Below are 23,760 nucleotides of genomic sequence, written 5' to 3' on the forward strand. Positions count from 1 at the left end.
GGGGAGGCCGCGCCGCCCTCCTGGGGGGGTTCCCCCCGGCCGCTGCCATCTCCCCGTGCCGGCCGGGGTCGGCCGAGGACAAACCCGCTCTCTCCCAGCGCCGCTCGCTCGCAGCCGCCGGCCAACGTGCTCGCGCCTCCCAGGCTCCCGCCCGGGCCAGCTGGCCGCGGCCGGCGTACGTGGCAGCGGGGCGCGTCCGTCCCCCCCGCCACCGCCCCGCCACCTCGGGGGATGCCTCCGGCCAGGACCTCCCCGGGGCTCCGCTCGGCAGGGGGAGGAGGAGCTGCCGCCCCCGCAGCGCTGGTGGCCAAGGCCCAGCGGAGCCGCCTCACCCCGCGGCCCCGCAGCGCTCCGGGCATGGCGGGGGGCGCGGCGAGGAGCGGGAGGGGGGGGGGTCCCGCGCCCCGGCGCGCCGGCCGGCCCGGCTCAGCCAGGATTTACCCGGCACACGCGGCGGTTCAGGGTATTATATAAAGGAGGTTACACAAGCAGGACTGTTCCGGGTTTATGTAAGGGCCACCCCAGCCTGGCGGCAGAGGGATGGATGGACAGTGGGACGGGCAGCGGAACAGGCGGTGCCGCTCGGACCTGGGGTCAGTGCGAGACTGGGATGAGGAGTTCTGGGGGTCTGACAGGGCAGGGCCCCCAAATCACACCCTTCTGCAACCTCACTCGCCCCAGCCCTTGCAGTGGGATCTGCCCCACCGCACATTGGCTCCCTCCGGTCTCCAGGGGTCTTCCACTATGACTAGGCTGTTCAGTCCAGGCCCCACTGGTCCATGCTGTCGCCGTGGGCAGCCGGAGGAATGCAGTGACACCTGAGGAGGTGCTGGGGCTCTGTGCCACGGAACATGAGGCAGGGGGGCAGTTTCCCTCCAGCCAGCCCCAAGGGAAACTGAGGCACGGGGCAGAAGCCTGCAGGCAGCAGTGCTGAACTCTCTCCCATTCCCTGCCCTCGACTGGCAGAGCTGGGGAAAAGGGGGAAGGCTGCTGCCCTCGATGAGGGGCTGGGACTGCACACACCGGCGCCAGCAGCTCCCCCAGCCCCCGGCATCCTCCAGCCTCTGCGCCTGCGCCCGCGCCGCTGCCGGTAACACCGTGCCCTGTTACCGTCAGCGCTCGGGCACCGAGCCAGGGCTCTCCCGCAGCTGCGCCAGCCCCGGGGGGCACCCGGCCTGCAGTGACACCCCCCCAGGGCCGGCCCTGCTGCCCGAGGGTCGTTCCCACGCGCTGAGACCGCGGGCGGGTGTCGCTTGGGGCCCGGGGGCACCGTGCCAGCCAGCGGGGCCGGGGTGCGGGATCCGCAATTCAATGGATGGCACGGGGCCAGGCTGCCAGCGCGGCCCGGAGCCCAGGCAGCCCGCGCCCCCCCGGGCACACACTTGGCTATTTTTAAAAGAGATTGGATCGACCTGTTTGGGCACTGAGCACTCTCCTCTGCCTCGCCGGAGACGACCCCGGCACTGAACCCCCTCCCCGCTGAGCTCCCCACAGTTTGGCAGCAGGACTACCCCACCTCCATCCCCCATCCCGGCCTCCTGAGGGGGTGGAGGGCGCAGGATCAACGAAGCAGCGGGGGCATGGGGGAGCTTTACAGGCTTCTTTCTCCTCTCTGGTGCAGTCGGGCCACTTGTTGGGTTTGCAGTCTCCCCCAAACACCCCTTGTGGGGAGCGCGGCCCGTGAGCCCGGGGCTCCCTTCGCCATTTTAGCGCGCCAGCCGGCGCAGGCGGCCGTCACATGGCGGTGAGAGCAGCGCTTGGCCCGGCCGCCCCGCGCCGAGGAGGCAGCCAGAAATCTGCTGGCGAGCTCGCCCGCCCAGCCACGGGGAGCGCCGGGGGTGCCGAGCCCCGGTCCCGGCCTCGGACCCACCGCCTCCATCAGCCCGGACAGAGGGGGCAGCGAGGGGCCGGCCCTGCTGCCGGAGCTCCGAGCTCCTCGGGAAAGTCCCGGCTGCTGCTCGGGCTCCTGCGGGGGGGAGCCGAGTGCTCGGTTTGGGGACAGCTCCCCAGGGTCCCTCAACAGCAGGGGTCGGTGAGGGGCACTGGCGATGCCGGGTCAGGGCGGTGCCGTGGCACGGTGTGGGGGTACAGGGCCATGGGGCCCACCTGGGGCACCCAGGGCCGGTGATGGCCCTCCCGAGTGCCCTGGGGGAACAGGGACCAGGCTGGGTGGTTTGGTGTGGGCTAAGCTCCATGTGGGGCACCTCAGGACGAGTGGTGGGGGTCCCTGGGCTGAGCCAAAGGCTGCGTAGGCACCTCAGAGGCACCAGGCGAGGGCACGGCCTGGGGAGGCACCCAGAGGCCAAGCACCCGGGGCCGGGCAGGTGGGGCCATCTGGGAGGCATTGGGGTCCCCGGGAGCCCTGAGGCCACGCTGGGGGCTGTGGGGAGCCGGGCCGGCCTCAGGCTGTGACCGCCAGCCTCTGTCCCGCGCCTTGGCCGGGCTCCACGCTAACCACTTCCAGAGCCACCGCCAGATTTGTTGTTTTTAGAGGCGAGGAGGGGCCGTGTCCGGCCACGCGGTGCCCATGAATGCGCGGGGGGGTCCCCAGCCACTCCCCTATCCCAGCTGGCTTGTGCCCCGCTCGCTCCCACCACCCACACCCCGATACTTGAGCGTGCAGCCGCTTCAAAATGCGAGAATAGGGCTAGAAAAAGAGAAATGGAGAGAAGGGAAGGAAAAAACCCTGCGCCCGTCTCCAGGGGGAGTTTCTGCTCCCTAAAATGGCTGCCTGGAGGGAGCCTGGGGTGCGGGCACGGGGGGGCTGGTGGCGGTGAGCAGCATCAGGGCAGGATGCCATGGCGCTGCCAGCGTGGTGCCAGGCTGGCACGGGATGGCTGGAGGGGATGGCGGCAGCTGGGCAGGGAGACAAAATGGCTGATTTGGCATCGGCCTTGAGCAGTACCGGGGAGTGTGGGCACAACGGGGTGTGAGATGGCACAGGCTGGGAGATGGCACAGTCCCACTGCCCCCATGGATAACCTGCCTGGTGGGCAGCACACAGGGGTGTCAGGGTGGAGGGTGGCATGGGGCCCACATGGATAACTTGCCCAGCCAGTCTGGGAGCCACGTGTGAGTGCAAGGTACTTGAGGGGAGAAAAAGGAGGAGAAAAGCAGGGAGAAAGGGAAAAATCCCGAGGCGGGCACATGGGCTGGCAGTTGCAGCTGCGTGGTTTTGTTGGTGTTTTTGGATTGTCTCAGCCCTTTCCTGACATCTGCCAAGGCTGCCAGAGAGAAATGCCGGAGGCCAAGGGGTGGGAGGAGGAGAATGGAGAAACAGGGGGAAGAAGGAGTATGGGGGAGAAATGCATGGCAAAAGTTATGGAGGGGCTTTGGGAGCAGCCAGGTGACGAAGGATGCTCCTGACTGCAGGGTCTGGGCTGTGCCATGCCGTGCCAGGGCTGCTGAGCTCAGTGTCTGAGCCAGGATATTTTTAGCCAAGAGGGAGCAGGGCTGGACAGGGCTCCAGGGGTCAGAGTAGGTGCTCTCCCAAGCCCTTCTGCCCTGCACGAGCTGGGCAGAGGCAGAACGAGGTGCCACAGGTTGTGCCCTGCTTCGGTGACACTGCCTGGTGGGGCAGCACTGGGTCAAGGCCGTGGCTGGAGAGAGGAGAAGAGGCAGGAGCAGGGCCAGGGACCATCACCCAGCCCTGCCCTGGGGTTCCCCTCCTGCGGGGAGCACTGCCCAGACCCTGCATGTGGGGCTGTCCCTGCTCCTGTCGCTGGCAGGGAGGGCAAGGGGGGCTGGTTGGTGACTGTTCCTCAGTGGCTGGGGACATGCCAGCTTGGTGGTGGCCCTGCTGTGTGGTGAGAGCTGCTGGGCAGCCCATGCCTCAGTTTCCCCCAGCAGGGCAACGGGAGGGCAGTCAGCTGGTGGCAATCCTGGCTCACACCGGTGTGGAGGCTGCCACTGGCACGGGGGGCTCACCCTGGGCTTTGCCTCTTGCAGATGCAGAGCAGAGCAGCAGCCCCCGGACAGGCATTGGCTCGGACCAGGAGGACAGCAAACCCATCACGCTGGGTGAGTGCAGAGGGCAGGGCCTGGGAAAAGGACAAAGGACACCCCAGACTGTCCCCAGGGTCCCTGCCATGGCGGGGGAGGGGGGCCTATGACATATGGTCAAGCTGCCAGCCACTGCCTGGCCCCTGCAATGAGCTGGGCATAGCCTTAGCCTTGTCCTACACCCAGCAGAGTCCCACAGAGGCCACAGCCCTTGGGGACAGCAGCTGCCATGGAGTTCCCATGGTGGGGGTGAAGCCTCAAGCCGTGCCAGCACTCTCAGGCACAGGGAAACTGAGGCACTGAGCAGGTCCAGGGCATCTTCAGCAGACAGAACCAATTGAGGTGGTCTCTTGCTAGAGGAGAGAGTGGAGTGGAAGCTAAGGAGGGGGACAGATGGGATTTGGGGTGCCCTCAAGCATCGCCACAAGGCAGTGCAGGGTGGGAGGGGTGGTCCTGTTGCCCCCTCAGCACACCCTCCTCTCTCCCACACAGATTCAACAGACTTCCAGGAAAGCTTCGTCACCTCGGGGGTGTTCAGTGTCACCGAGCTCATCCAGGTGTCCCGAAGTGAGTGTGACTGTGATGCCACAGCCCAACCCTTGGCTGCCTGGGCACAGCAGTGTCCCAACAGCCCCCCCAGCCCGCAGTGGGCTGGGGCTCCCCTCCCCACCGAGCCCCAGTGACCCCCCCTCTCTCCCTGCAGCGCCAGTGGTGACGGGCACAGGGCCAAACTTCTCCCTGGGGGAGCTGCAGGGCCACCTGGCCTATGACCTGAACCCCTCCAGCACCGGCATGAGGAGGACACTGCCCAGCACCTCCTCCAGCGGGTAGGTGCCACTGGGGCTGTGCCAGGGTGGTGCCAGGGCCAGCCCCAGCACAGCCGTAGGGAAGGCAAGGGCCAGCCAGGTCCTGCCACGGGCTGGCACTGACCCATGACAAGCTGGGAGAGCTGGGGGTGTTCAGCCTGGAGAAAAGAAAACTCCAGGGAGAGCTCAGAGCCCTTTCCAGTGTTTAAAGGGGCTCCAAGAGAGTTAGAGAGGAAACTTGGACAAGGGATGGAGTGCCAGGACAAGGGGGAATGGCTTCCCACTGCCAGAGGGCAGGGCTGGATGGATTCACTTCCCTGGGAGGGTGGGCAGGCCCTGGCACAGGGTGCCCAGAGCAGCTGTGGCTGCCCCTGGATCCCTGGACGTATCCCAGGTCAGACTGGACGGGGCTTTGGAGCAGCCTGGGATGGTGGGAGGTGTCCCTGCTCATGGCAGAGGTGGAATGGGATAGGCTTTAAGGTTCTTTCCAACCCAAACCATTCCGTGATTCTGTGACCCTTCCCTGTCCCCAGGAGCAAACGGCACAAGTCGGGGTCCATGGAGGATGACATTGACACCAGCCCTGGGGGCGAGTACTACACCTCCTCCAACTCCCCCACCAGCAGCAGCCGCAACTGGACAGAAGACATGGAAGGGGGTAGGTGCCACCTCCTTACCAGTGCCCTTCCAGTGCCCTGGGGCCCCCATCCTGCTCCCAGCATTCTGCAAACCACTGCCAGAACCCCGTGTGACCATCTGGGCCCTTTCTGTGCCCCAGTGTCCCTATGGGCCTTAAGGTCAAGACACATCAGCCATGGGGGCTGCAGTGCCACCCTCAAGTCCCCCAGAACATTCCTGCTGCTTTTCCATGGGGTCTGTGGGGTTGCTGTCAAGCCCCCCTAATTTAGGCACAGGCTTTCCATGAGTGTCCAGGCGTGTCTGTGGCCCCCCACTGTGGGCAGGGCTCTGTGGGGACTGTGGTGTTGCTACAGGGACCCCTATTTCAATATAGATTCTCTCTGTAGGGCCAACCCAGCCTCCAGCCCCATGTCTGTCTGGCAGCCCCACACCAGCCTCTCCCAGCCCCAAGTCGGCTCCCCCAGCCCCACATCACTGTGGACAGCTTTCTGGCTTGGTGGTTTTTTTCCCTTTCCTGTCTAGACAAGCCCCAATTAGCTGTTCATTAAGAAAGGGGGGGCTGGGCTAATTAAAGTGATGCTGCAGGGCTGGCACAGCAGCTCCCACACCCCGAGGTGCAGGCAAAGAAGCTGCTCCTCTTCCTCCTCTCTTGGCTCTTCTCCTTCCTCCCCCAGCGGTGGGGTGGGCTCCACAGCAGCCCCCCAGCCCTGCCAGAGCCTGAGGGTGCCTGGCTGGAGGGCTGGAGGCACCAATCCTGTTGGAAGGAGGTTTGGGGGATGCAGGTCCAGCCCCCAAACTGTGTCCCGTGTGTGCAGGGACTGTACCCCATCCTGCCCGTGGGGCTGGTGCAGGGGGGGTCCTGGGGAAGGTGCAGCCCCCTCCCCAAAATGGTGCATGGAGGCAGGAGGGAGCTGTGCCAGGGCATCTGTCCCCTGCCAGTGGCCTGACCCGGGCAGGGGTGAGGGTGGCTGGCAGGGGGGGCTCAGCCTTGGCGGCGGGAAGGGGGCTTGGCAATCCTGTACGGGATGTTCTGGGAAATCCTCCTAACGCCCGACTGAGAAGGGGCTAAACCCATTACCAGGCCCGGGCCAAATGGCCAGAGCTAAAGCCACGGAGGCAGGGGATTAACGTGCCTGCCAACCCCCCCCTCAGCCCCATGCCCTGGGGTGGCCTCGGGGACCTGGGCAGCCGCCACTGCCAGGGGTCTCTGGGGTGGTCACCCCCATGCTGGCACCTCTCTGCCTCCCCAGGAGCTGCTGTAGCCCCCAGCCCCATGTGCCAGGGGAGGTGGGTGCCATGTGGGGGCTGCAGGGTCACAGTGGCATCCGTGAGGGCACCCACTTCTGCCACCAGGGTGGGACACACACGCACAGAGCTGTGTGCACCTGCATGCACACACCTGCAGGAGCACACATCTGTGCACAGCTGTGTGTGTGCACACACAGGCACGGAGCTGTGCTGGCACATTACACACATGCACACACATTCATGCACACACGTGTGCCCCCAGAGGTGCCCACCCTCCTGCTGGCTCACACACACGCTCACACCACCACCCTCCCCATGCCCACCCTGGCCCTGGGGTGCCCCCTGCCCCCGGAATGAGCTCCCCCAACACTGCACTGAGATGGCAGCAGCCATGGGACTTGGGGCCCCATGGCAGGTCCTGACGTTGCCCCCTGCTTTCCCCAGGCATCTCCCCCACTGTGAAGAAGACAGAGATGGACAAGTCCCCCTTCAACAGCCCATCACCCCAGGACTCCTCGCCCCGGCTGAGCAGCTTCACGCAGCACCACCGTCCCGTCATCGCTGTGCACAGTGGTGAGTGTCCTGCCAGGGAAACCGAGGCACAGAGTGAGCGCTGAGGGGTCGGGGGGCTGGGGCAGCCACTAGCTAGTGACACAGGTGTGTGTCCCCTTTTGCTGTCACCCGCAGGTATCGCCCGAAGCCCGCACCCATCGTCTGCGCTGCATTTCCCCACCACCTCCATCCTTCCCCAGACGGCCTCCACCTACTTCCCGCACACGGCCATCCGGTACCCGCCTCATCTCAACCCGCAGGACCCGCTCAAAGATCTCGTCTCGCTGGCCTGCGACCCGTCCAACCAGCAGCCCGGACCGGTAAGGACGCAGCCTTGTCCGTGGGCACCGGGGGCTGCTGCCAGCCGGGCTGCCCGAGGAGAGTCCCCTGCACCGGCGCCGCCGCTGTCACCTCTGCCGCCGCATGGGGGGGATCGGGGTCTTCCGGTGGCACCGGCGGGGTGTTCTCTGGGGCTGAGCTCCAGCCGTGCCGTGCGTTGGTTCGGGAGCGCTGCTGCGCCTGCTCCGTGTTGGCACCTCGTGTCTGCGGCGATGGAGGTGCTGTGCCCCGGCCCAGCACGGGGCACTGCGGGTGTCGGGGTGCTGGGGCTGAGCCGTCAGCCGGTGCTGGGGTGTTAGGGGGAGCAAGGTGTCTGCCAGGGGTGTGTGACCATCTCCTGGAATCACCGTCCGCCAGCGTGTACTGGAGAGTGATGGGCTTGATGTGCCCCATCCACCTGCAGAGCCCACGGGTGACTTGTCAGCTCCTCTGGAGCTGTACTCGTGTCCCCACAGGGGTGGCAGAGCCACACTGTGCTGCTGTGGGCTTTCCCTTGTCAGAGTGCTCTGCACTCCCATGCACCCAGTGCACCCCACAGACATGGACCCCACACAGCCATCACCCCACAGCCCATGCTCCCATCACCAAACAGCCTCTGTAACCAGCACCGTGCACACACAGTACCCAATGAGTGCAGCACCCAAACCATCACCCCATACACCCAGAGCCCACAACACACAACACACCCCATGGAGGGCACCCTTCATACCCGAAGCCAGAGCCTGGGGGTGTTCCTGCTCCCATACTGTCCTGTGCCCCCCTTTGTCCTCCCAGATGCTGAGCTCTTGGGGAGCCCTTCTGACTGACCTCTGCCCCCCACTTTCCTGTTTCCCCTCACCAGCAGGGGCTGATGCCAGGGTGAGGGGCATGGCCACTGTTCCCCTGTGTGGTGGCTCAGTGCTGGGCTGTTGGAACCGGATCAGGAGCAGCCCACGGCCAGCTTGGGCACGGAGCACTGGTGCAGGAGCCTTTGGAGGCTCTGGGTGCCCCTACCCCTCCAAGGAGTGCTTCAGAGACGTCACTGTAGAGAGGGGTCCCACCTGCAGCATGCGCCACTCTGCGTCATGACCCCCACGGAGCATGGCCCCCACAGCCCCCAAACCCCTCCTGTCCCGCCGTCATTTCCTGCCTGCTGCCAGCGCCGACCGTTCAGGGCTGCTCTGAGACCCACCAAACTCATGTGTGCAGTGAGGGACACCCCGTGCCTGTGCCGGGGCTGTCCCCGGGGCTCCCCGGCCGTGCTGCTGTGCGCGTGCATCCTAATGGCTTGTGCTGTTTGTTTTTTGTCTGTGTTGTCCCCAGTTAAATGGAAGTGGTCAAGTGAAAGTGCCCAGCCACTACCTGCCCACGCAGATGCTGGCGCCGCCACCTCCCCCCGGCATGCCCCGCTTGGCCGTCTCTCCTGACACCAAATCCACCACGACAACTTCCGAGGGAGGGACGACCTCGCCGACATCACCCAGTAAGCACCCGCGGCGCCCACCCTGCTCCCCGGCCCGGCTGGCCCCTCCTCTCACAGCCCCCCAGGGTGTCCCCCTGTCCCGTGCTGGGGGGATGTTGGCGGAGGTGGCCTCCCCGCAGCCGGGGAGAGGGCGGCAGCCGGCACGCCATGAGTTTGCTGGGTCTCAGGCAGGTCGGAGCGGACAGGGTTTGGGCCGGTGGCCGCTGTGGCCGCTGAGCCGAGGGGTTGTGTGCTGGTCCCAGGGACCAGCTCGAGCCCCTTGTCCCTCTGAGCATGAGTGGAGCCGTGGCAGGGCTCTCCAAAGCAGTGTCCTGCCCAGACCCTCGGTGTGGGCAGTGCTGTGGGGGAGGCCATGGTCTCTCCGTGTCTGTTTATCCCACCATGGTGGTGGCTGTGCTGCCGGGAACGGGGAGCAGCTGGCACGCGGGTGGCACTGGGACTAGGGACAGTGTGCCTGCTGTGTTGTGTGGGCTCTTGTACTCTTGCTGCCATGGGGGTCCTTGGCGCCGGGGATTCTGGTCTTGCTGGGGATGTGAGGTGACACCAGAGCAGGGACTGTGTGTGGGTCCCCCAGAGCGCTTCGCAGGTGGCACCTGGGGGTTTGTTAGCATGGTGGCTGACAAATTCCTTGGCCTCCCCTCCACCTCAGGGGCCATAAGTGCCTTGGCCAGGAGGGTTTTGGGTGCTGGGCCCAGCAGCCAGAGGGGAGTTGGTGTCACCCCAGCCTGGCACGGGGGTGTGTGCTGCAGTGATGGGACACTGTGCCGTCGCCACACTCTGTGAGGGGGGTGTTCCTGTTCCCATCCTGCTGTACCCATGGGACATGGTACCCCAAGTGGCTGCTGTGTCCCCACACAGTCAAGCCCTGCCTGATGGAGCCGTTGTCCCTGGGTAATGGGCCATGGCTGATTGCCAGCAGCTGGTCAGCAGGGGTGGAGATCCCATGGCATGGAGAAGCCAAAGCCTGGACAATCTGGAGGGGACAGCATGGGATGGCCTGGCTGATAATGGGGTCACAGCCTTGGGGAGGGACAGAGGAGTGCAAGTTCCTGCAGGCTCAGGGCAGGATGCGGTAGGAGGACACTGGCTGTGCCCAGGGGGTGCAGCTGGCTCCAAATCCCCCATTCCCCTTGGCAGCACTCTGCTTCCAGCAGGTCTGAACCCAGAGGCTCAGCTGGGCTGGAGGTCCCACTGCTGAGGGATCCCCAGCTGAGGGATGAGGTGGCAGCAGGGTGACACGGCCAAGTGGAACTGGAGACTGCCATTGTTCCCCCCGTGGCAGCTCAGGTCTGGGAGCCACAGCGTGGACACAGCCAGGGGCACCATCTGCGCCTGCATCCCGGGGCACCTCGCCCCTCCAGCCTCAGGGTGGCACCGTCCGAGCACAGCACCCCTGGGTGCAGCACCCCTGGGTCCATTCGCCTGCCAGCAGGTCACAGCCAGGGACGTCGCCTGGTCGCCAGCACCGGGTGCCAGGGAGCTCCGTCCCAACAGTGCCAGGGAGAGGGCCGGGCCTGGCCCCTGGGGGGACAATGGCAGTGCCACCCACAGCCCCGTTAATGAGCTCTCGTTTGTTCCCCAGCCTACTCTGCACCAGGCACGCCCCCTGCGAACCGTTCCTTCGTGGGATTAGGACCAAGGGATCCTGGGAGTATCTATCAGGCACAGGTGAGAGCGGGGATGCTGCTGGGGGGACCCTCCTGCCCTCGCCCCGGGCACCCTCGCCATGGCATCACCGTGGGCATGGCCAGTGCTGGCATTGCCATTGTGGCTGTCGCTGATGTGACATTGCTGATGTGGGCTTCCTGGCCATGGTGCCCCTGGCATCATGCCATGGTGCCGTGGCATCGCTGCCATGGCATCGCTGCCCTGGCATCGCTGCTGAGGGCATTGCCACCATGGCATCACTGCCATGGGCCTTGCCACCACAGCATCACCGCCGTGGCATTGCTGCCATGTTTATTGCTCCTGTGGGCATTGCTGCTGTGGGCACTACCGTGGGTATCGCCACTGTGGCATCACTGCTGTGGGACATTGTGGATGTAACCTCTGTGGCCATCGCTGCTGTGGCCTTGCCACCATGTCACAAGGAGAATCACCACAGCAGTGGCATCAGCACTGTGGGCATTGCCACCACTGGCCTGGCCACTGCAGACATTGCTGTTGTGGGCGTCCCCACCATGGCATCACTGCCATGGGTGTTGCTACTGTGGCAATGCCACTTTGGGTACCACTGCTGTGTACGTCACCATTGTGGGGTTATTTCCATGTGCCACCATCGGCATCACCACCATGGCACTGCAGCTCTGGCACTGTCACTGCCAGCTTTGCTGCTGTGAGCATCACTGCCTTGGCATCACTGCTGCAGCCCATGGGCATTGCTGCCGTGACATCCTCGCTACGGGCACCCAGTGCCAGGGCTTTAGGCACTGCTGGTGGCTCAGGGCCACCACGAGTCATCCATCATGGAGGTCACTGCTGTGCTCTGGCTGCGTCCTGCCTGGCACCCCCTGGCACCACCCTGCCTAGGTGCCCAGGACATCCCCAAAGGAGTAGCACCAGGGCCGTGGGTCCCTCTCAGTGTGGGCACGGGCACTGCTCTCGCTCAGCTGTGCCCATGGCCACTCCAGCTGCAGCAGGAGGTCGTGTGTGCCTTTCCAGGGGCTTTCCATTAGTCCTGGATTCTGGAGCTGGCACTGGTGCTGCAGGCAGTGCCATGGTGCCAGGACAGCGGTGGCAGCTCCTGGCCTCACTTGTGACACGAGTGGTCTGGCCTCAGCATTCCCTGCAGGGGCAGCTGCAGTCCTGCCTGGCAGGTGACACAGGTGACAGGACAGAGGGATGGGGTGTGGACAGTGCCGTGTTGGGGCACCCTGGGGTGCTGCCCTGGCTGGGGGGGGGGGGGGGGGGGTACTCAGGGTGCTGTGCTGTGCCGGGTGGGCACCTGGGGGCTGTGAGCAGTGACACAGGGTACCTGGGGGTGCTGTGCTGTGCCAGGCTGTGAGATTTGGGAACCATGAGCTGGGACACCCGAGGGTGCTGTGCCGTTCCAGAGGAAAAACACGGGGGACCCGGCTCTGATCACACCCCCCAACCTGCCTCAGTTTCCCTGCACATGGGGTGGGCAGCACTCCAATGGCCTTGGGTCCCTAAAGAGGAGACCTGGGGCAGCACCAGGAGAGCCTTGGAGGAGCATGGGGCCAGAGTCCCTGTCCAGAGATAGGGGTCAGAGCCCCTCGCAGTCCCAGGACCCCCAGGGTCCCTGTGAATGGGTGTCCCTAGTCATGCTCAGGGAGGCTCCCCAGGGCTCGAGGATGCTCTGCCTGGGGAAACTGAGGCACGGGGGTAGGAGTTGGTGTCCCAGGAGGGGCAGCTGAGACCTGCCACGCTCTGGTCATGTGTGGTGGGGCCTGGAAGGGTTAAGGGAAGCAGCGGCCCCGAGCTGTCTCGTTTCCAACGGAAACCAGACATGAGGTAATCGGGAATGAACTTGAACTTGGGGCTGGGGGGGAAACAATGGGAGGGTGGCAGGGGGCCACCTCGCGGGGTCCCCAGCCGTGCCACCCCCCTACCTGTCCCCAGGCGGCCCTGCGGGAGAGCCTCCCTTTGCCGTGAAGGTGCGGAGGGACCGGCCCCAGGGGAACGCGGGTGGCCGCGGTGCAGAGGACGGACAAACTCAGCGCAGGAGTGGGGACCGAGCCCCGTGCGCCGAGCAGGGACAGCGCAGGGACAGCGCAGGGACAGCGCAGGGACAGCGCAGGGACAGCTGTGTCGGGCTCTGGGGACCGGCGGGAGGACGGGGCAGCTGCGGGGGCAGAGCACTAACGCCGGCCTCTCTCCTCTCTCCCGCAGTCCTGGTACCTGGGATAACCGCCGCCGTGCCGCCCCTTCGCCTCCCTTCTCCTCTGCTTTAGGCACCCCCAGAGGAACATCCCCGTCCCCGAGCACCAGGCCCAGCCTTGCGGTGACGACGGAGAGTGCGGCCTCACGACGACGACGACGACAACGACGACAAGCAAAACCCACACCCGAAGGAAAGAGCAAGGGAAAGGAAGAAGGAAAAGGGTCAAACTGTTGAAAAATGGAAAAAACAAAAAACAAAACCCCACAAACAAAAAACAAACAAACCAACAACCCATCCCAGGAGGACCTTTCCCCCCACCTCGGCGATGCGCCAGAAAACAAAGAAACAGGAAAAAAAGACAAAAAAAAAAGAAGAAAGAAAAAACACTATTATTTACCCCGTGGGCCGGCGCCGCGCTGGGACCTGACACGAGCGGTGCCAGCACCGCCTCCCGGCCCCGCCGGCCGCTCGCCGAATATGCAAACGGCTTTGACTCTCTCGTTCTTGCCTCTATGTGAGTAAAAAAGATCAAAACCTCCCCCGCCGACCCCCCGGCCCCAGACTGTCGGGGGTTCGCGGGGCTGGGGCGGGGAACCCCTCCCGGGAACCCCTCCCGGGAACCCCTCCCGGGAGCCCCTCTCGGGAACCCCTCCCGGGAACCCCTCCCGGGGAGCCCCTCCTGGGAACCCCTCCCGGGAGCCCCTCCCGCTGCCGCAGCCCCGCGGGGGAGGGGGGGGCGCCCGGTCGGCGGGTGGCGCTCGGTGCTGTGCGAGCGCCCCGGGGACGGTGACATCGCGCTGGGGTGACATCGCGCTGCGGTGACGGTTGTGCGGTGGCACAGTGGATCGAGCGGGTGGCACAGGAGGAGGGGGCTTGTGACCACAGAGGGTGCATGGGCACGGCCAGAGATGGTCGCGGCGGCGGTGGCACCTCGGTTCCCGCTCGGACACGGTGTCGGGACGCTCCCACCCCGGCCCCACGCGTCCCAGCGGCGGTGGCACCCGGGTGCCAGCGGGGACGCGGCACGGGGATTGTCGCAGCCCGGCGGCCACCGTCGCGCCGAGGCACCGGTCACCATCTCTCCCTGGTCGCCTTCCTCCCCCAAGCCTGCACCGGCCCGGGCCCCGTTGTGTCCCCAGCCGTGTCCCTGTGTCCCCAGCCGTGTCCCCGCGCCCGAGGGTTCCGCGGGGCTGGGGAGGGGGGGCGTGCGTCCGTGTGTTTGAGCTATGCATTCCTGTGGACAGGTACCGGGGGGAGGCAGGGTGCGCTCGTGTTGCACATTTTGTAGGAAATGCACTTTTAAGAGGGAATCATCAAAAAAAAAAAAAAAAAGGAAAAAGAAGAAGAGAAAAGAAAACAAAATCACAAAAAAAGGGGAAGAGGAAGAGGAGGAGGAGGTGGAGTCCCCGGCACCGGCTTGCCGGGACGGCTGGTTTGGCGTTTTTGGGTTTGGTGGTTTTGTTTTTTTTTTTGGGTTTGGCTTTTTTTTTTTTTTTGCTTTTATTTTTAATACAAAAGGATGGAGCAAAGAAGCCCGAGCGACGGCGAGGGCAGAGCCAACCCCCCGGAGCCCCCCGGAGCCCCCCGGAGCCCCCGGCCCCGCGTCAAGTGCCTGAACTGCGGCGGGGAGGGGTCCCGGAGGAGCCCCCGGCCGGGGCAGTGCGGGAGGGAGCGCTCGGCCGCCCCCGTCCCGTGCAGTGACAGCGTGGCCGGGAAGGGGACGCAGTGGCAGTGCCTTAGAGCAGAGGGACCCCCGCGACGGCCGAGGCGAGGAGGAGGAAGAGGACGAAGGTGCCCGTTGTCCCCCGCGAGATGAGGAGACTGATCCCCAAAGGATCTCCGGCCCAGGGGACACCCGAAGGTGCTGATGGAAAGAAGCCACCGTGGAGGTCCAGGAGCTCCAGGGGATGTCACCGAGGCCACCGTCGCCACCCGCCTGGCCCCGTCCCCTGGCACCCAGAGCTGCCCCGAGGAGGACCAGCGGCATCGCATCCCCCATCCCAGTGGCCCCCGCTTCCCCCCCGCTTCCCCCCGCTTCCCACCCCCCGGGACGGCACAACGAGACACCGGGGAAAGGGCTGACGCAGGAAATCCCGGGAGACAGAAAAATAATAAAAAAGGACAAGAAAAGGAGAAAACCCACCAAAAAAAAAAAGAAAAAAAAGAAAAAAAAAAAGAAAAGAAAAAACAACAAAAAAAAAGCGCTTGGCGGAGAGGGAAACCTGTTTTTTTTTAAAGATCTGAGAAAAGAAACACATAAAAAAAGACAAAAAGACAAAAAAAAAAAAAAAAGACAAATAAACTGCATGGTGCTTTAACAGGATCTGGTGACCTGGCTCAACCCAGCCGCGGCTGGCTGATGCTGTGCATGGCAGACTCTTATTAACCGGCTCTACCTTCCCCTTCAGCAAAAGAGAAAAAAAAAAGAGGAAAAAAACAACAAAAAAAATCTGTATAAAAGAAAAAAAAAACAGCCGTAAAAAAAAAAAAAAACCACACAAGAAAAAAAATCCATGTTTTCCTAATTTGCACGAAATTTTATACCACATGATGTGCCTTGCCTTCGAAGCCTAAGTATTACTGGACCCGATATCAGTGCGAGGGAGTCGCTGCATGCCCGGGGCTCCCGGGGGGCCGGGGGGGCCGGGGGCCGCTGCCCCCCCCTCGCCTCCTGCATGGCTTCTTCTCGGCCGGAAAAGTCCCTTTTTCTCTCTATTCTTCTTCTTTTTTAACCGATTTTCCCCCTCAGAAACGTCTTCCAGTTGGTAATACCGATGCATCCTCTGCGCCAACACACCGGAATATGCAATAGCTGTGGGGGGGCCGGCCGGGGGGGCGGCCACCCCTTTGCTTTGCCTCTCTTTTCTTTGTTTTCCTTCCCTTTTGGGGGGTTTTGATTTGTTTTTTCTGCTTCCAGCAACCAAAGGCAGCGAGGCGGGAGGCGGCAGGGAGCCCCTCGGGGGGGACGCGGTGTCCGGGCGGGGCAGGGCCGAGCGGGGTGCGCGGGGCTCCGTGCGGGCGGACCGGGGCGGGACCCGCGGGGCTGATCCGGGCCGGGCACGGCTCCCCCCGCTCCCCCTTAGGGCACCCCCAGTTTTTCATTGGTTTTCAGCGGGGCGCAGGGCCAGGAGGGCTGAGCCCGGCTGCTCTCGTGACAGGAATGGAACCGTGTGAATGTAGCTGAGCCCCCCCGGGCTGGGGACAGGGGGGTCGCAGCCTCCCCCCACCTCCACCCCAGCGGTTCATCCCCGGGGTGCGGCTGGCGCGGCAGGGAGCGGCAGGAGGTGCCTTCTTGCCGCCTGTCCCTGCTGTGCCCGCTGCCGAGCAGGGGCCCGACACCTCCTAAAAACCCTGAATTTGCCTTAAAACCCCAGCGTTCCGCCGGCTGGAGACCCCCGAGCTCCCTGGGGCTGAGAAGTGACGCGGGTTGTGACACCGGTGGGTGGGTGGCACCGGCATCGCTGCTGCTCGGGCATGAAGAAACGTCGTCGTCAACAGTTTTTAATTTTTGTTTGTTTGTTTTGGTTTTGTTCTTTTTTTTTTCTTTTGGTTTTTTTTTTGGTGTCCAAAAGTATTAGAAGGGGGTGACGGGGTGGTCGCGTCCCGCCGGGTTTCGCCCACAGTTGAGGCTGGTTTGAGGGTCCCAGACCCTTGGGGGGAGCCTTGGGAGACGCTTCTTTATGCAAGGTGCAGTATTGATTTCTGCAAGGACAATGCAAGGAGGGAGTGGGGGCGGCGTCCAGCTAGGGCGGGGGGGTGGGGGCGGAGGAATGAAATATAAGAATTAAAAAAAAAAAAGAGGGGGAAAAGAAGACAAAATTATAAAAAAGAGAGAGAGGGTTTTTTAATAGAAAAACAACAAAAAAAAAAAAAAAAGAAGGGGGGGTTAAAGCTGGAAAAGGCTCAGCTCAAAGCAAAAAATATTAAAAAAAAAAAACAAACACATTTTTAAACGGTGACAGTGACAGCGGAGGGAGGGAGCGGGGGCACCGGGGCAGCCCCTCCGGCCAGCCCCGGGGAGGCGAGGGGCGCTGGCGCCCCTCGGGCCTGGGCCCCCCGCCCCGAGGAAGCCCCGGAGCCCCCGGTCCCCGCGGGGACCCCGCCGGGGCCGCCCCTGCCCCCTCTTTGCTGCCTCCCCACCCCCCGGGCCGGCTGCAAGTCCGGCCGGGCTGCGGCCGCAGCCCCCCAAAACCCGCCCTCGGCAAGAAAAGCACCTTAAAACCAAATTTAAAAAGGCAAAAAAGAATCAACTCGACGCCCCCCAGCCCGTAGGGCGGCACTGGGGGGGGCGTGCCGGGGTTTCCCCTTGCGGGGCCGGGGAGCCCCCCGTGCCCCCGGGGTCTTTGCACTGCTCCCCCGACACCCCCGGGGCCGCGCCCCCGGCTCTGCCCAAAGGGAATATGCAACACCCCCGGTCCCTCCGCGGGGGAGGGGGGCACCACTCATTTTTATTATTTCTATTTTTTTAATCATTCTCCCTTCTTTTTTTTTTATCTTCTGGCGGCCTCGATGGTCGGGTGAGCGCAAAGCCGGGGTGGAGAACACCCCATCCCTGGGGAAGCTCTGGGGGGGCCCCCGCAGGATGGGGATACGAGGGGGCTCCGCTCGACAATCACCGCGGGGGTTTCATGCACTACAGTCTCTCCTAGAGGGTTTTTAGTCGGGCTCGTCGGCTTAAAAAAATTAATTAAAAATAGTCCTTGTGACCTATAAATAAAACAAATAACCTGTACATATATATATATATATATCTCCACATATATATATATGGGGCTGCAGGGCCGGGGGGGGAGCGCGGGCCCCCACACAGTTAAGGTACTTTAAATCGCAAAGGAATATATATATATATAAAATCTCATACATATATATATATGTATATGTATATGTATATATATATATATATATATATGTCTTGTTTGGTGGAGTTTGGGCTTTTTCCTTTTTTTTTTTTTTAATTTTGGTTTTTGTTTGGTTCTGTTTTTGTTTTGTTTTGGTTGGTTTTTTTTTGTACTCGGAGTTTGGAATTTGCTGCTTTCTGCCCCCCCCGGGTATCCCACCACCGGCTGGGATGGGTGCCCCGGGAGAGGCCCATGGTGACTCTCTGGGTGCCCGTGGGTATCACCGTGGGTGCCCCATCTGGTGCCCGTGGGGGTCCCATGGGTGCTCCAGATGATGCCCCTCTGGGTGCTCCAGGTGATGCCCACGGGGGCCTCTCTGGGTGCCCCAAGTGGTGCTCACGGGTGCCCCGCAGGGTGCCTCGAGCAGTACCCACCAATGCCCCTCCGGGTGCCCCAGGCGATGCCCAGGGGTGCCCGGTCCATGGGTACCGCGTGCCCCGCTGGGCGCCCCGCGCGATGCCCGGGGGCAGGCGGGAGGTGGAGCCGGGGTTGGGGGAAATCCCACCCCTGGGCAAAGAGCGGCAAAAGGACAGAAACCGCCCCAAAAAGGCGCCGAGGCGGCAGCCGGCCGGACCGCGCCTCTTACCCAAACCAAAAATCCCGCCGCAGTGCCTCCGCGCCGCCGGCTGCCCCGCCCGCCTTTTCGGGGGGTCCCCGCTCCCCCGGGGCCGGGGGTGCCCCCTCCCCGCAGTTATATTTTACTCGTTCGCCGGATTCTCGCTTTCGCTTTGCCGCAGCCGATACACACCGCGAGCGCACCAGGGCCGCGGGCCGGGGCCGGGCCCCCCGCGCCCCCCGCGCCCCCTGGCCCCGCATGACCCCCCCGACCCCCGCTCGCCTCCCTGGTGCTTCACGATATTTGATTATACCATTGTACGCAGCCATTACCGATAGCGCCGCTCCTGCCTACATACACTTACTGACCCTGATACGGATTTTGGGGTTTTTTTTTTGGTTTTCTTTTTTGTTTTGTTTCTTTTGTTTTGGTTTTGTTGTTTTTGTTTTTTTTTTCCCGTTGTTTTTTTTTGTTGTTGTTGTTGTTTCCCCCCCCTCCCCTATGCAAAAAAGAGAAAAAAGAGACAAAAAAGAAGAAAAAAACAAAAAAGAAAAAACTGACACACAAAAAAAGATTAAAAAATGAAAACGAAAAAAAAAGACAAAAAAAAAAATGTATAAAAATTAAACAAGCTATGCTTCAACTCCAGCTGGCCTCCGCCCTTCCTTCGCTGCCCCGGGGGAACTGGGGCACGGTGCCCAAGCGGGGGGAACACGGGTGTCCCAGTGGGGGAGGAGGGCACGGGGGGCACCGGGCAGAGCAGAGCCCTGTCCCGCGGGGGGCACCCAGAGGAGGGACCCCCCCATGGCCGCCCTTGGCCCGGCAGAGGAGGGGACGGAGCAGGGAGCCCGCAGGGGACAGGACACGGGTGGGGCAGCCGCGGCTCACGTGGGAGCTCGGAGCTGCCGCCGCCTCCTCTGCTTCACACTTGGCCACGGGACGTCACCACCTCATGCGCGTGACGTCACCGCCTGGGGGTGTAACGTCACTGACGTCACCCGTAGATCGGCGTTGGCCGAAGCTGCGCTTCACCCCCGTGGTGCCCACGGTCCCCAAGCAGTGCTCAGGACAGCCTCAGGGCTGTCCCCACGCCCCCGTGTCCCCCTCGGTGCCCACCCCCCTCGCTCCAGGCTGGCCTGGCAGCGATGGGGGCTGGACACCGGCCCCCGCCCTGCCGAGGAACCGGCCATTGTTCCCTGCCCGAGTGGCACCCAGGGCTGCGGGACAGCCCCCTCCCCGCGCGGTGACACGACACGCCTGACGCCGGAGTAGGCTGGGGAAACCTTTAGTGGGCACATCCGGGGATGGGGCTCTCCTCGTGCCCCCGGGCCGGGACCCCGCCGGCCCAGGTCGGGGGCACGGGGAGGCCCCGCTGCCGCCGCCCTCCCGTTCAGCTCCGGCGAGCGGGTGATCCGCGCCGGGTCTTGGTCCCAGCCGGGCCGGCCGCGGGCGGGAGGTGCCACGGTGGCCGCGGCTGTCGCCGAAACCCGGCGCGGATCCCCGGCCCGCGGACGGGGTGAGGATGCGGCGCCCGTCAGAGGCGCTCCGGAGCGGGCACAGGGATGCGGGAGCACTCAGAGGGATGTGGCCGCGGGCTTGCTCTCATGCTTGTCGTCCCTCATCTCTTCCCAGTCCTCAGCCGCCGGGTTGACGTGGCCGGAGCGCTCCAGCCTGCGGGAGGGAGGGAGGGAACGTCGGTCAGCCGGGCACTGCTCCGGCACCGGGGCCGTGGCCCCGGTGTGCGGGGGGGTCCCGGTGCTGCCCCGCGGTACCCGGGCTGTGGTACCTGTCAGTCTCCAGGGTCTCCGGATGGTCGTTCTCCTTCCTGCGAGGGGAGAGAGGCTAAACGGTGCCCGGGGACAACCCTGCCCCAGCCCATGGCAACCTTCCACGCAGTTTTCCCCTGGCCAGCACCCCCCGCCCCCCCACACCAATCCAACCTCTTCTTCCTGAGACTCCAGACCCGGTTAATGAGCAGCACGATGAAGACAACGAAGAGGAAGACGACGACGGCCGTGAGGCCAATGAGCCACGGCTGCAGCACCTTGGGGCCCGTGCCTGCATGGCCAGGGGACAGGCAAGGGAAAAGACAGGGATGGGGACAGCTTCAGGGGAGCTCCATCCTCCAGGGGATGGGACCCCCCCACGAGATGAGACCCCCCCCATGGGATGGGACACTGGCAGACACTCACTGTTCCCCCTCCCCAGTGTCCCTTGGGTACCAAGGAAGCCACTCCTGACACAGCTCACCCGTCCCCAGTGCAGTGGGGAGCACTGGGGCAGCAGGTGGGTGTCTCCAGATCTTTCTGCTCTGCCCCCAAAAGTTACTGTTGGAGCACTGGGACAGACTGGTCCCACTGGAAAGGTCTCCCAGAGGCTGATCTGATGCCTGGGGGGAGGCCCGGCCACCTCCCCAGGTACCCAAGGGCACAGAGTGGCACGGGGGCACTTACCAGTCTGTCCCTGGGCGGTGGAAGCGAGGACAAGCAGGACCAGGAGCGACAGGGGCTGCAAGAGCTTCTGCATTTTTGGGCAGAGGGCTGGGGAACGTCTGGAGCCTGCTCCTGGAGGTGAGCTTTTGTCACCTGCTGCTATCGTGCCTGCACTCTGCACCCAAGGCAGCAGGCGTCTTTATTGGCCCCAAGAGGACAAAGTGGCACCAAGCACCATGGCAACGTGACTCCTGTCACCCCTGGCAGGTGGTACCACTCCCCTGGCTCAGGCAGTGTCACCCCACCACACCCAGCAGCCACCACCTCCGGGAGCACCGTGGCAAAGGACAGGCATGTCCCTGTGCCCAGGACTCAGGACCACCCCAGGGTGAGCAGGTGGATGGAGGCAGAGACAGGTGGGTGGGTGGGTGGGTGGGGGCACAGGCGGAAGAACAGATGGGTGATGGGGTGGAGGAGTGCCCACCCTGCCTGGTTCCCCCTATCCCAGCTGGCAGGGCAGCACAGAGGGGTGGGCAATGCCAGGCCACCCCCAGCCCTCCCCTGGGCACGAGCCAGCTGCCCCCAGACAATCCCAGGTGGGACCCCATCATGTCCTCAGGGGGTGTGTGCCCACATACTGTCAAGAGTGAAACACTGACAGGGTTAGCTCAAGGAGACCGTGGCAGGGTGCCCACCCACCAGGGCACAAGGAAAACAGGCAGAGGGTGGCCACCAGCACCCCAGGGAGGGACGGTGGACTTGGCAGGGCCACCCTGCCTGTGGCAATTCCTCAAGGGGTTAAGAAGAAGACTGGGGGCACAGGGATCCAGCCTCAGCCTGGGTTTTAGTCAGAGGCTGCAGGTCCATAAAACAGCCCCCATGCCCAGTGCACGGTCACAGAACCCAAGTGAGGCTTCAGGGTGCTTTGTCCCCCAAGACTGGTTTGGGGCCACCTCTGGCAGTGCCAAGGCACTGAGGGGGTGGTGGGGGCACAGCCAGCCTCAGCATCCAGCTGTCCATCCAGCTGTCCCTACCTGTGTGCCCACACTGACTTGGCCCATCCAGAGGGGTATCCATGTTTCTGTGTGCACCCGTGCCTGTGCCCCCTGCCACCATCAGCTGTGCCCCCACACCGTGGGTTTGCAGCCCCAAGCACCCCCTTTATACACCCATGTTCCCATGGCCAGGGGTGGCATGGCTGTGCCAAGGGGTGCTGTTACCCCAGGCAAAGGTTGGGATGCCCCAGCCCTGCTGCCCCCGTGCTGTGCTGGGCCAAGGGGTGAGCAGGGCTGGGGCAAGTGGTGTCACACTTTATTGGTGTGACAGGCCAAGAGGAGCCTGAGAGCTGTGCTAGGGCTGGGAGGGAGGGGGAGGCTGTGTGCCAGGGCTGGGCTGTCCCTACAGCCAGGGCCACGCTGTGACCCAATGGTCAGGCAGGGCTGCAGGGTCCTGCTGGCAGCAGGGGTGTCCCCTGAGCCTAGAAGAATCTCTTCTTGGGGGGGTCAGCAAAGGAGACGGAGCTGCGAGGAGCGAGCAGCTGCAGTGGGATGTCCGTGCCAGGCAGGATTCCACTGCCTTCATCCTCCACCTTCTGCTCCACCAGCACCTCATCCTCCTCCAGCCACTCTGCCTCCAGCACGGGGCCCTCAGCCATCTCTGCCTTCTCCTCTGGCTTGGGCCCAAACGCCCAGTCTGCAGGAGCAGAGAGGGAGCTGTCAGCAGCACCAGCCCTGCCGCAGCCCAGCCTCAGGTGGGGGATCCCCCTGGCCCCTGCCCACCCCAAAGCCCGACCCCGCTGTGGGGAGCACTCACCAGCAAAGTCGTGCACCAGGTCCTTGATGAGGTGCCCCACGATGGCATATGCCACCACCAGCACCAGCGTTGCTGCCATCACCAGGTACAGCACATAGCGGGGCAGGTGGATGCTGTCCAGGGCAGGGGGCCTGTAGTCCACGTACAGCACCCCGTCCTCCTCAGGGGGGGACTGCAGCAAGTGCCGTGGCCCCTGTGCCCCCCCGGTGCCAGGGAGGGGGATACCCCCTGCCAGGGCCATGGCCAGCTATCCCTGCAGCCCCACCCCAAGCCACTGAAGCCTCTGCCACGCAGGGGACTGCAGGGGGGGAAGTGGCATCAGGCTCCACAAGGCTCCTCGGTGCCGGCAGCTCACAGGGACAGTGGTGTCCCTACAGCTGGTGGCAGTGCCACTCACCCAGCGACAGAGCTGTGCTGCTGAGGAGCTTAGCACCTGCTAATCCAGGCACAGCCTGGCTGCCTCAGCATGGGAGGTGACCAGTGGGCTCTGATGTGGGTCAGGGTCCCCAAATCCTGCCCCTCTGGGAACACCACTGGTACCCCCACCCCCTGGGAGTGGGGAGTCACGGGCAGCTGGAGAACTCCCCAAGACAGGAATGGGGAGGGATGCCCGAGGGCTTTCCTCCCTCCCCTGGGCTGGGTTAAATCCCTCAGCAGGCCCCGGATCCCTGGAGCAGATGGCTGAGATCCCAGAGGACACAGCACCCTTGGAGCCCATGGGCAGAGGGGATGGGGGTGCCTCCCACGGGGCCCCCTCTGCTGTACAGGGGAGCACCCCATGGCAAGAGGCTGTCACCTTCCCAGATGGCTGCCACGTGTCACCCCAGCACCCACTGCCACCTCCCCAGGGCAGAGCAGCCTGCAGAGGGGGGCCGAGTCCATGCTTCCCCCAAAAGCAATTCCCCCACACCAAGAGGGTGCAGGTTTTAGGCCAGACCACCAGCAGCTTCCAGCACAGGCTGAAGGTGCTGGTGGAGTTCAGTGCCGAGTCAAGGCTCAAGGCTGAGTCCTGCTCCAGTCCAGCACCTCCCAGCTGTGCTGCACCAGGTCACCCCTGCCCAGATCCCAGCCTCAGAAATGCATTTTGTTCCAATTTTGTCTTAAAAGGTGTCGGGGAATAGAGACAAACGTAGACACAGAATGATTGGGAAACAACCCTGCAAGGTCTGA

General features: G+C 63.8%; 3 protein-coding genes across 7 annotated transcripts in view; 1 reads left to right on the top strand and 2 right to left on the bottom strand.

Annotated features, from left to right (window-relative positions):
• Positions 1 to 16,833, top strand: part of NFIC (nuclear factor I C) — a 42,252-nt gene extending 25,419 nt beyond the window's left edge. For 2 of the 5 annotated variants that reach the window (XM_054650019.2, XM_054650018.2), the window contains exons 3-11: positions 3,949 to 4,020; positions 4,495 to 4,569; positions 4,706 to 4,829; positions 5,342 to 5,466; positions 7,140 to 7,268; positions 7,383 to 7,567; positions 8,889 to 9,048; positions 10,631 to 10,716; positions 12,901 to 16,833. In XM_054650019.2, coding sequence (XP_054505994.1) covers positions 3,949 to 4,020; positions 4,495 to 4,569; positions 4,706 to 4,829; positions 5,342 to 5,466; positions 7,140 to 7,268; positions 7,383 to 7,567; positions 8,889 to 9,048; positions 10,631 to 10,716; positions 12,901 to 12,918 — 974 coding nt within the window. In that variant the 3' untranslated portion in view covers positions 12,919 to 16,833. The remainder of the gene's footprint in view (positions 1 to 3,948; positions 4,021 to 4,494; positions 4,570 to 4,705; positions 4,830 to 5,341; positions 5,467 to 7,139; positions 7,269 to 7,382; positions 7,568 to 8,888; positions 9,049 to 10,630; positions 10,717 to 12,900) is intronic. The other 3 variants (XM_054650021.2, XM_054650022.2, XM_054650023.2) reach the window with 3 other exon arrangements.
• Positions 16,834 to 19,615: 2,782 nt separating this feature from the next.
• On the bottom strand, positions 19,616 to 22,255 carry SMIM24 (small integral membrane protein 24). Its single transcript, XM_054649986.2, is given in 6 exon segments — positions 19,616 to 20,017; positions 20,133 to 20,171; positions 20,287 to 20,404; positions 20,800 to 20,955; positions 20,958 to 20,997; positions 20,999 to 22,255. Coding segments are annotated over 6 exon segments (468 nt in total). The 5' UTR covers positions 21,017 to 22,255; the 3' UTR covers positions 19,616 to 19,920.
• Positions 22,256 to 22,831, bottom strand: SMIM44 (small integral membrane protein 44). Its single transcript, XM_054649987.2, has 2 exons — positions 22,591 to 22,831; positions 22,256 to 22,470 (listed from the first exon to the last, which is right to left on the bottom strand). Exons 1-2 carry the CDS (start codon positions 22,829 to 22,831, stop codon positions 22,256 to 22,258), a joined length of 456 nt encoding a protein of 151 aa, XP_054505962.1.
• Between the last annotated feature and the right edge of the window lie 929 nt (positions 22,832 to 23,760).

This window comes from Agelaius phoeniceus, chromosome 29 (genome assembly GCF_051311805.1).
Source record: "Agelaius phoeniceus isolate bAgePho1 chromosome 29, bAgePho1.hap1, whole genome shotgun sequence".
NCBI classification, from domain to species: domain Eukaryota; kingdom Metazoa; phylum Chordata; class Aves; order Passeriformes; family Icteridae; genus Agelaius; species Agelaius phoeniceus.